At 41.0% G+C, this 12238-nt stretch overlaps 1 protein-coding gene across 1 annotated transcript in view; it reads right to left on the minus strand.

Moving 5' to 3' along the window:
* Positions 1-12238, minus strand: part of LOC128507156 (synaptic vesicle glycoprotein 2C) — a 43401-nt gene that overhangs the window by 14249 nt on the left and 16914 nt on the right. Inside the window, exons 3-4 of the mRNA XM_053477827.1 lie at positions 8012-8192; positions 5161-5312 (exon numbers count right to left, since the gene is read on the minus strand). Coding sequence (XP_053333802.1) covers positions 5161-5312; positions 8012-8192 — 333 coding nt within the window. The remainder of the gene's footprint in view (positions 1-5160; positions 5313-8011; positions 8193-12238) is intronic.

A 12238-nucleotide genomic window follows, 5' to 3' on the forward strand; every position in this document is an offset into this window, starting at 1 on the left:
GCATCTCTATACCTATAAAAGCTGAAGAGATGGATACTCATGAAGCAAAGATAATGTCTCTATCCTCCAGGTTGGATCATTATCTGGCAAAGCACTGTAACCATAATGTAAAAGACTAAAAAGAGCTTAGAGATCACTATCTGCCAGCATTACTATCTCTGAGGGGCGTTATACTGTAGCGCGTAGTGATGTGTTCGTTGCCCCCTGAAGACTGGGTGTGTTTTGGCATGTATATGAGTTCTCAGGAGAGATACAGTATAAGGTTTAAATAAAGAGTTGCATATTAGAAAGAATAAAAGTATAGCCATATATAAAGAAGAGGTTTACAGAGAATTACAGCAAAAATAGAAAGAAGACAGCTAAACAAGGACTGTTTTTTTTATTTTTATAAAAAAAACATTCACATGTCCGTAAATTAAACCGCTAAATTTTTCAATTAAATTAATTTATACAGAAATGTCCAGGTCTGCTTTTTATTTTGAGCTAATAATACATTATGTTTGCTCTTTATAAACAGTTTTTTAAATTTTTCTTATTCATAGTTATTATTGTTCTCAAGCATGCATGGATTTAAAGCAGTTTTAAGCAAATATGACTTTTGATTGTGCAGAATAACAGTTTATAATCCCAGAATAACTGACTATAATCTCTATATAACCCCCTGCTACACTAATGCACTTATCTCCGTGTTTCACTAGTGCATGTGACTGGAGCCATGATTGGACACGATTTACATTTAAAACCCTGGCCTCCTAGGAACTCCTATAATGGCTTAAACATGTGGAAATGGCTTGGAGCAAAGTTCGGACTGTATGGAAAAAATGGTAGTAACTCCCAGCTGAGTTCCTGTAATGTGCAAGCTGTGAGCAAAAATGCCAAAAATAGAGCACTTTTGTTGATCAAACCAGGTTGTATTTTTCCATTAAAGGAGTTCCTGAGAGGCCAGTGTTTCAGACATGAAGCAGACTGTCCGATCATGGCTATTATTTTGATGGTGTCCAAGGTCTAAAGACTGGTCTTGTTAAGTTAATGATTTCTTTGCATATTTTTATAATTTTTTGTATGTATCTATTCTTATTTGCTGTTATTGTAAAATTCAAGATTTTTTTACTTTGTCCTAGTTTAAGTGCAGCATTTTAAATTTCAATTTTTTAATGTTAATGATTTTTTTCAATTATAATTTTCAAAAAAATCAGCAACATTAAAAGATATATATATATATATATTTTTTTTTTTTTTTTTTTAATTAAATAATTTTCTTCAAATCAATTTTATTTTTTATTATTTTCTAGTTGAAATTTTGCAGCTTGGTTTGGTTTAAAATTTTAAGTTGGTTTTACTTTAGTTCTAGAATGATTTTATTATTTCTTAAATAATATTAGAAGGCATGGGATTAGTTTCCATTGTTATGCTGATGATACCCAATTATACATCTCAACAAAACCAGATGAAATACCCAAGTTGTCTAGATTAACAGAGTGTGTCCAGGACATAAAAGATTGGATGACCAATAACTTTCTTTTACTAAATTCAGATAAGACAGAGATATTACTCATCGGCCCAAAAACCAGCACACAACAGCTTTCACAATTCAGCCTGCGTTTAGAAGGATGTACTGTTACTACTAGCTCAACAGTAAAAGACCTGGGCGTGATATTAGACAGTAACTCGTCTTTTGAAAATCATATTTCCAATATCACAAAAACAGCCTTTTTCCATCTTAGAAATATCGCCAAACTTAGGAGCATCTTATCCGTATCTGATGCAGAAAAGCTAGTTCATGCATTCATGACCTCCAGACTGGACTATTGTAATGCATTACTAGGTGGTTGTCCTGCATCCTCAATAAACAAGCTTCAGTTAGTCCAAAATGCAGCCGCCAGGGTTCTCACTAGATCCAGAAAATATGATCATATAACACCTATATTATCATCCCTGCACTGGCTACCTGTTCAGTTTAGAATTAATTACAAAATAGTACTACTTACATACAAGGCTTTAAATGGTTTAGCTCCCTCATACCTAACCAGTCTTTTGATACGCTATAATCCACCACGTCCCTTAAGATCACAAAACTCCGGACTTCTGGTAATTCCCAGAATTTTAAAATCTACAAAAGGGGGCAGCGCATTTTCATATTTGGCTCCAAAGCTTTGGAATAGCCTTCCAGACACTGTTCGGGGAGCAGACACGGTTTCCCAATTCAAAAGTAGACTCAAAACGCATCTCTTTAATCTGGCATACGCGTAACTCATCCCATAACCTCATACTCCAGTACACCTATCCTGAATGGCAACTACGCTAATTCTCTCCATCTTTTCTGTATTTTTCTACCCATCCTGAGACATCTGGAGATTGTGCCAGCTTTAGTAGACAAAGGCCAACCCTGGGAGGTTTCTAAGGCATCTTGAGAAGGACCTGCTCCAGCTAGATTCTGCTTTATGATGGCTGGAGCTACCATCCTGCTCCTGTGCTTCCAGTGATCCAGACGCCATCTGCCCTCTGCACCTACTGCTGAACTGAATCTACACAACTTCTGTTATATTGAACTTTCACCTGCACAACACACTTGATGTTATTTCTATCTGTTATCACCCAGATGAGGATGGGTTCCCTGTTGAGTCTGGTTCCTCTCAAGGTTTCTTCCTATTACCATCTCAGGGAGTTTTTCCTTGCCACTGTCGCCGTCACCCTTGGCTTGCTCATCAGAGACATTTCATTCATCATTCATTCATTTCATTATTATCTAGACGCATTTTTCTCACACATACACACTTCCAAATATTTACTTTTCTTTTCTTTTCTAGAAAAAAAAAGCTGTGAAGCTGCTTTGAGACAATGACCATTGTTAAAAGCGCTATATAAATAAAATTGAATTGAATTGAATTGAATTTCTTAAAGAAAATGGAAATATTTTTTTTATGTTAAGTTCATGTTAATTCTAATGTTGGTATAAACTTTTTATATTTATTATGTGTGTGTTTGTGTGTGAATATGTGTGCACACTTTTTGCTTTTTGCCCTGTATGTGTGTGTGTGTGTGTGTGTGTGTGTGTGTGTGTGTGTGTGTTTGTGTGACTCGCACGTGTGTGTGTTTGTAGCTGCAGCTGTAGAGAATCTCATTATATGGATTAGCTGTATAATAGACTGGAGTGTATGGCTCGCTGCCTCAGCTGCTGCTCATATTGATGTCGCATCCCACGACACACACACACACACACACATTAATCTGCATACACATTTACAGTATATTACACATCACTGAAGCAGCAGAGGCTTATAAACTGAAAACAATGCAGTGTAGCACAATGCAACATAATGGAGAAGCTGAGCTGTGAGGCCACTCCAAATTCAGCACAAAATGCACTAATGTATCTGCTTAACCATCGAAACAGTGAGGGAAAGGCACACACACACACACACGCACACCCACACGAGTATTCCTCCCTCCCCAACTCCACAAATGTGAAAGCATTGCGGCAGAACCACATTTACACACTCACACACACCAGTGCCTCTGAACAGGGTGTTAAGAACAAGACAGGCCAATCAATTGACCTCAATTATGAGTACAGTCGTTTGCCAGACTCAGTGAAAGGGAAAGGGAGGAGAGAGGGATGACAGGGAGGAGAGATGAATTAGAGAGGATTTTGTTCAGAAACGTGTTATAAAAGGCGTTCAGGGTGAAACTGAGACGGAGAGGACAATCAGCTGTTCGTTTATTTAGCTAAATTTAACTCTATACTCAATTTAAAGGTTAAATCTTCCACAATAACTGCTAGAACGATACAGTAATCCCGATTATTAAGCTTAATACTAAAACCATGACTATTTATCATTCTGGTTCAGAGAGAACCTATAGAAAGAAAACTGTTTAATTATCTATATTGTACAAGGGTTGGTCAAAAACTATCCGCACTCTGGCTGTAAAATTGATTTTCGATTTAAAATTTTTAGAAAAGAAAAACACAACATTTTTCGACATAACCTCCTTTCTTTTCAATACACTTTGTCTTTTAACATGCTTTTGTATTCCTCACTAAAAATGTGAGCCACAAATGCACCGCTGTCTTCACTTCTTCATCAGGAGTGAACCGTTGTCCTCGTAGGACTGCTTTCAGGGGACCAAACACTTGTGCTTGCTATTGTGTTCAAAGTCACTGCAGATAAAATCCCTACGCATTCTGGAAACGTAGACGGACCGAGTTAATTTCGTTCCTTATGTGCCACCTAGTGAACATTATTTTTAATCCTCCAGATGGACATAAATTACACAGGGAAGTCCGTCAACATTGCCGCATCCAACCTGTAAAATTTTCTGTTTTTTCTGTTGTTAAACTTGTAAATTCACATTGTTTTTCTTTGGTCTTTGACCTAATCTTAGTACATCAACAAGGACATTCATTCATTTATTCATCTATGGTAAACACTATTCTGGTCGGGGAGGAAGTAAATCCAACTCTCAACCCAGGAACACACCCTGGACAGGTAGGTGAAAAATTTGTACGTGGAAAGAACATGCGACATTCACTTCTACCGTTCCTCTCGCTCTCACTCCCTCGCTGCACCTCTATCCTCTGTTTTACCCCTTTTTTTCCTCTGCATTCACTTTCATTCGGTATTGTGTGCCTTCATCCTTTAAATATCCCTAACGCAGCCTACCATTAATCATTTTCACTCTCTCTCTTTCTCTCTCTCCACGCTCCCTCGCTTCCATTCCTACCCTTAAACGACCTCCTCTCCTCTTCTCTGTTCCAGATATCGCCCTAATGCCGCTATATCCCTTGTTCTTTACCTGTCTCTTGGTTTCTATAGCCTATAATCCTCCATTTTACACACATTATGGAGTACATGGACCTTTAGTGAGATTTCTGCATAATAAAGAGCAATTACATTTCCCGGTCTAGTATACTTTTAATTACGCTGTGGTGTAATTATGTGACGTAAGAGCGAGCAGGTCTCTACTACTGTACATGAATGATTATAAATTTTTTTGGACTATATGATGCGCCATCCAAATTCGTTCTGTTTCCATTTGTTCATACAACTTTGGAGTCTGTTATAGTCACAGCTAGTTTTTCGCCATGTTGGTGCTGCAATAATTGACCACTGACTAAACTAAAACACTGCTCTGTGATTGGCTATGGCTGCCGTCACTCACCGTAGTGAGGGATGATGGCCCAGGCCATGGCTGAAGCGTAGATGCCGCCTATCATCCAGAACATGCAGAGCCAGCTCAGGTGCTCGCCACGCTTCTCCCTCGCCAGGAACTCTGCGAAGTACGAGAACACGATGGGCACGGCCCCGCCAATCCTGCAGAGGAGCAAGAAATACATGTAACATACAAATACATGCGTGTGTTTCAAGCATCTTTACATACACCTGAATATGACTTTAAAGCAAGTGGACCGTTTAAAAAAAAAAAACAATGAGGGTCGTTCAAGTCAAACCGAGACTGGTGATGACATTTCTTATGAATGAGGGTGTAAAAGCCATTGACATTTACAAAAGATTTCAAGCACAGTACGGGGATGAAACTCTTAGCCCGAGCGGTGCAAACCTTTTTTTTAAAGGTCGTACGTCCATGAATGACGATCCCGGCCGTGCTGGTTCAGAGCCCACTGCAGTCGTATCCGTGAACACTCAGCAAGTGAAGCGCCTGATCCTTGAAAATCAACGGATAACTTTTCGACAACTTGTGGAAGAGACACATCTCTCTACTGTATGTGAACTGTACCCACAATCATTCACTTGCATTTACAGGAACTCGGCTGCGAGTTACTGCCACATCACCTGTACAGTCCTGACCTCGCCCCAAGCCATTTCCCCATTTTTGGGCCATTAAATGGGATCCTGGGAGGCCAGCGTTTTAGACGTGAGGCAGGTAGTCTGTTCATGGCTCCAGTGAGAACTTTCTACTGTAGCTTGATGGTGTCCAAGCACCACCGTAATATTCATTTCCAGACTGATTTGTACCCAATTTATTAATGACGGTTAGAAGAAATATCATGTGTTCTTATAGTTATAACAACAATACCGTGTTCCTCAAATAAATCCACAGCAAAATCTAAAAGATAATAATCTCAATGCAAATATTTCTCAGTTCTGTCATGGACAGCTCCTGTGATGTACAGTGTTAGCGTTTAGAAAAATTAATATTTCAGCCTTGCGCTTCTAACAAAGCAGAACTCAAGGATCCGGTTTCTATACAAGGGTTGAGAGGCGGGTCTTGTGCGTTATCGATACCTCAACCTTAGGGTCAGTGGATACCATTTCTGTCATCAGGTAAAATATAATACGGCTAACTCAGTTAACTCAGCATTCAGCAGTCATCTTGGGATGACCTTTGACCCTACCGGCCTTCGTGAGATCTCAGAGACGTTAACGGATAGTGAAGATGGAGGAACGGATAGAGAGTGATGGCTGGGGAAGCAGCACTGCTGAGGATCAGCACTCCACAAGGACAAAGCACAGACTGTTCATTCAATTAGCAATAAAACACACTGCTGTACTTATCCTACTGCAATCTCCCCATCTCTCTCTCTCTCTCTCTCTCTCTCAGTCTCGCCCTCTCTCTGCTGCAAAGTCAGATCTGAACACTGCACACCAGCATGGCTGAACCTCCTGGCACTGACCGATCACTTAAATCAGGAGTGACGTAAAGGGAAAAAGAGAGGGAGGAGGGAAAAAGTACTGAAAGGGAAAAAAAAACTGAGAGGGCTAAAGTGTGTGGTCTGGAGAACTGTGTGTGTCACTCACAGAGGAGTCAATCTCTGAGTAAGACTGAATGTTCGAAAAAAACCTGGCAGGGCTCTAAGTGTGTGTGTGTGTGTGTGTGTGTGTGTGTGTGTACACAGACCGCATAGGGAGACAAAAGGACTTCACTACCATCCTGAGGTCAAATTGAGGTCAGACCCCCACTGAAGCCCAATCAAACAAAAAAAAACTGCACCCCGGGCCGCTGTAAAGAGCACTCGGCTCTGGATGTGGATAATTAAAGAGCGCTCGACCTTGTGGAAATCATCGCTGATTTTATCCTGCTGCAAAAAGAAAACCGTACCTTGGATACCTAACGTCTAGAAAAGCTGAATGTTTATTCTTGCATCTTGTCACAGCTTGTGTGACTCGGACTGATTCTGGCTTGCTGGAATCAAGCTACGACGTTTTATGACCCTCCGTAGGTCCATCGCATATCACGTAAGCTCATCTCTGATCATTTATGGCCTTTCAATAGTCAACCCTGAGCAGGTGATCAGCCCAGAAGACTGTAGAAACCCATGGAGTGTAATTATGGTAGCACCTATGGGGAGTTGCGGCAGGCTATGACAATAGATGCAACACGTATTGGCACTTGTGACACCTGGATCGTGAAAGTCATTTTATTGGTTACTGCAGGTCCCTGTAGGGATCCACAGCCCCTTGCAATGCATCTTAGAGCTACTTCTAAGTGGCTGAAGTTATCTATTTCCTTGCCATACAAAATAAATTACTTTCCCGTGCTTTAAAAGAGGGGGCCTGGAGTTTATCCCTGGGGTACACCTTAGATGGAGTGCCAAACAACATTCACTCACTACAGACAATTTGAAAACACCAGTTAGCCTACTGTGCATATCTTTGGACTGGTTGAATGAAACCTGAAGGAAATCCACCAAGGAAGGTGAGAACATGCAAACTCTACACACACAGACATGAGGTGGAAGAAAACGTAGCTATTCGAAGCAAAAATCTGTCAAAGTGGGAACTGGGCACTGGGTGGAAGAAAATGTAGCTATTCGAAGCAAAAATCTGTCAAAGTGGACACTGGGCATAAGTATGATTTATCACATCAGCCAGGACACCTGGCTGTGTGTTATTCCTTACATAAATGCTAAGATATACAGGTATGATATAAATGCTTTTGTAATCAGACATACAAATGCACAAGGATGCACTTGTACCTGCCTAATCTGTGCAACACTGTAGCTTGTTTTCAGTTTCAATGTCCCAAGGCAGCTTAACTTAGAGACACTTACCCAAATCCCGAGAGCATCCTGCAAAAGAGGAATGTGCTGTAGCCTTGCACGAACGAGGACAGGAAGGCAAAGAAGCCGTTCACGGACATACACACCAGCAAACACTGCCTCCGGCCCACTTTATCTGACAGACCGCCCCAGAAAAACGCTCCCACCATCATCCCCAGGTACACGATACTACCTGTGGAGCACAGAAAGAGAGAGAGAGAGAGAAACAGAAAGAAATAAATTGAACAAATTTGATTTAGCAATTGAAATTGAGCAATTTGTTATAAGAAAGTATTTTTTTTTCTGTTTCTTTAACCTCTTTAAAATACATAGAAATATGAAGCCAAGCACCCCCTTTCTAGGACTCAGAAAAAAACACACCCACTTCAGGAATGACAGACATAGACCCCGCCCTCTTTGATTAGGGATGGACACAGACTAAATCTCATTCATTAGGAGTTGCAGTCACAGACGCCCCCCCCCCCCTTACATTATGAATGGCAGACACAGATCACACCTCCTTCATTAGAAGTCAGAGACGTAGGCCACACCTCTTTCATTGGGAGTGGCAGACACAGAACACATCTCTTTAATTAAGAGTCGCAGACGCAGACAAACACTTCCTTCATTGGAAGTAGAAGACATAGACCACACCTTCTTCACTAGGACTGCTAGGCACAGACCACACCTCCTTTATTGGGAGTCATAAACGCAGACAAAGCAAATTCTTCACTGTGAGTGGCAGACACAGACCACACCTCTCTTATTAGGAATGGCAGATACAGACCAAACCCCCTTTCATAAGGAGTCACAGACCACACCTCCTTTATTGGGCATGGCAGAGACGAACCACACCTCCTTCACTGGGAGTCGCAGACACAGACCACACTTACTTCACTGGGAGTGGCAGATAGGACACACCTCCCATGGTTAGAGCGGCAGATGCTGTGGCCACGCCTCTTTCATTAATCCTGACATCTACTGTACACCATTCATCCTATAGTACAACAATTACAACTTCATTAAAACTGCCAGCCACTGTCCTTTCATGGTATGTTGACCCCGCCTTCTTTTTCTTCACTGAGACAACCAGTCATAGGCCACGCCTTCTTAATTAGAACTGAGAGTGAGCATAGACATACTTCTTTAATTTAGACTGACTCACACACACTCTGGCCGCGCCTTCTGCACTGGCGACTGACAAAGAAGCCACGCCTCCTTCATATGAACGGATATCTACCTTATCCTTGTTCCTTTTACCATCTAGGTACAACAGCTCATACATAGTTTGGGCAAAAAAAGTTTTTTTTTACAAAAAGAGATGAACCAGCTTATCTTGACGTTCAGATGAGTTCCAGATGTGCAACTATATTCAAGAGCTTATTAATTTCGCTACATATTCTACCCGCTGATAAAGCCAAGAGTCCCATCTGGCCCAGCAAATACACACACACACACACACACACACCCACACATACAGAAAAGTGCAAAATGCTGACTATAAAGACTAATATGTGTTAAAACAGCATACAGAGCAAAGCGTGTTTTAGATTCATGTCGCAGCACGTAGTTGCATTGTGATAAGAATAAAGCTTGCAGACTCTTTTTTCACTGATCTGTCCTATCAAAACAAAAACGGGAGGGCAGAGAACAGACAGAACGAATAGAGAAAATGAAAAACCTTATAGCGTTATCAACACGCAGCTGGATAGTACATATGTGAGCTAAGAAAAAAAAATAGTCTGTAACCATAGCAACACACCATAGCAATAACAAGAAGATGGATATCTGGTGTAACGTCATGACGCTATCTTGTATCGCTTAAGTGCTTTAAATATTGGGATCGGAAATGGGCGTGGCCCAAACCAGAACCACAGTTAGTATGATTCATAGTCAGCTTCAGCTTGTACTAACAGCACAATATATGTTCTAACAAATGTATTTTCTTTAAAGATCTAACCAAATATAAATCAATGCGAATTAAGTAATTGACCTTGAAGATGCAGTGACCATTATACAAGAAGCCCATAAGTGCCGATATCTGATCATAAAAGTACAAACTTCCTACTTATTCAACTTTTTTATCACATTCTCAAGCATATTTCTACCGAAAAAAAACAGCTGCTCCTATTAGTATCTGTTTTTGTATCTGTTTAGAACGCCTCATCTGTTTATTCCGAATAATGTATTTGTCTACGCTCCATGGAGGAACAGCTGTCATTCTTCACGCCTTTTAATTGTCTTAGTGCTCAGTCAGAATAAGTGAGCTGACACAGCATCTCATCCAGTCCGGGCCTTCTCCATCACGTCCCATACGATCGTTCGTCATATTTGTGCTGACTCTGATTGATAAACCTCATGATGCATAACGTCCATGATAGAAGTAGATCTCCTTTCCATCACTCGGCAGCCCGGGATGCTGTGAATGCCAGGTTTCTAAAAGGACATCCTTTTGCCTAGTGGAAGACAGAGTCTCTGAGAGATTTATTTTTTTTATCTTTATAAAATAGAGCTAATGAATTTCTCACAGGAGCACTGACGCTGTGTGTAAAGCTGCAGGTTGATACGGTATTACTTCATGTGTGTAATCACTGATACCGTGGTAGTTCTGTGTGAGATGTTTAGTTAATGTTTAGTCCTACATTTTACAATTTCTTTATTATGTTCACACAGGTCTCAGGATGTCCAAAACCTTGTCTTTTAATGCTCCAGGTGAAAATAATGCATTTGTTCACCCCTTTTCTTAACATTTTGTTTCAGTGTCTATGTAAATGAGCTACTTCTGAGCCACTCCCGTCCAGACAACATCAGAGCTGAGCAGAGGGGCTTTTCATATACAGTATGAGCTCACATTAGGGGAAAATCTAATTGGCTGCTTTAAATCCCAGACCAATACAAAAATAGAAAAAGCAGAGACAGAAAGCAAGGAAAGTTTTTCCTGTACGATTTAAGTTTCTACAAACACACTGGCGATCCATCTGAATGTCTAAACATGACTAAACGGGGCAAGATTGTCCTTCAACAACAAAGGACGAAATATAACGCCATACTGTACCATCCATCTAGGAACCTCTGTAGTCCAACTAGGGACTGTGGAGGCCGGTGGTGACCCTTGTACAGTATTTATTCCCATTTTTATGACTGTTGTAGAACCTCCAGTCAACATTCCAAATCCCATACATACACCATGCTCAATTTGGGGATGCCAATTAGCCTAATTGGTCTTTGGACTGTAGGAGGAAACCAGGGTACCCCGAGCAACGCATCAAGCACAGGGAGAACATGCAAACTCCAGACCTTGGGGGAATCAAACCTGGACCCTGGAGGTGCAAGGTGACAGTGCTAACCACTATGCCACCGTGCCACCACTATACAGCAGCAGATGAACTCTATTTCGCACAATGATGGTTAATTTCACACTAGAGGTCTGTAAGAGTCACGGATCCACTATCACTTTCCTAATGCTGAGCTACATGATTATCTGAACGTTTCAAGGTTTATAATACCAAAGAAAGGAGATGGAACACCACAGTTATGTATAAAATGTGTCTTGCGTCAGCCCATGTTGCTAAACATGTGTGGCTCAGTCATAGGTATTGCACGCATCCGAAATTGTTTTACATGCTATAAAACTTTATAAGCCCCGCCTCCAAACTGGCCAAAAAAGTCTGAGTGCAAAGCCAGTCTTATAGAAGTAAGTCTTCTAGTGATTGTTGTCAGCATTGATCTTGGTTTTTCCCATAAACCACCACCCACTAATCAAACACACCTTAAATTATAATCTAAATTTAAGGAAAGTATCAGGTTTAGGTTTGGCCTAATATGGTTGTCTCTGGTCATCTGAGGCTCGCTGAGTCGTGTCTAAATTTCATCTGCCTTTACCCTAATCCACTTGAGTTAGTATAAAAACAGGGATGATCAGTCATTCAGTGCACACACACACACACACACACACACAATAAACCCACTGACCACTCCCCAGCCTAGATGCTAATAAAAATGCTAATTTGTTCTAAAGAAGAGAGGAACGACGGTTTGTCGTCCACTTCCTCCACGGTGAAGACACGCACGCTCGAGTCTCTCTGGCTCTCATTGTGCTCCCGTAATGTTCTGGTGCTTTCTGAAGCCTCTCTGATGGGAGCTGATATGCAGAAAGCAATCCGTGTTATCTACTCTTGCAGGCATGATGAGGAACGGCAGGTGATTCATTACAGGCTGACAAAGAGAGAGTGCAGTGCT

Source organism: Clarias gariepinus, chromosome 19 (genome assembly GCF_024256425.1).
Source record: "Clarias gariepinus isolate MV-2021 ecotype Netherlands chromosome 19, CGAR_prim_01v2, whole genome shotgun sequence".
In the NCBI taxonomy this organism is placed as follows: domain Eukaryota; kingdom Metazoa; phylum Chordata; class Actinopteri; order Siluriformes; family Clariidae; genus Clarias; species Clarias gariepinus.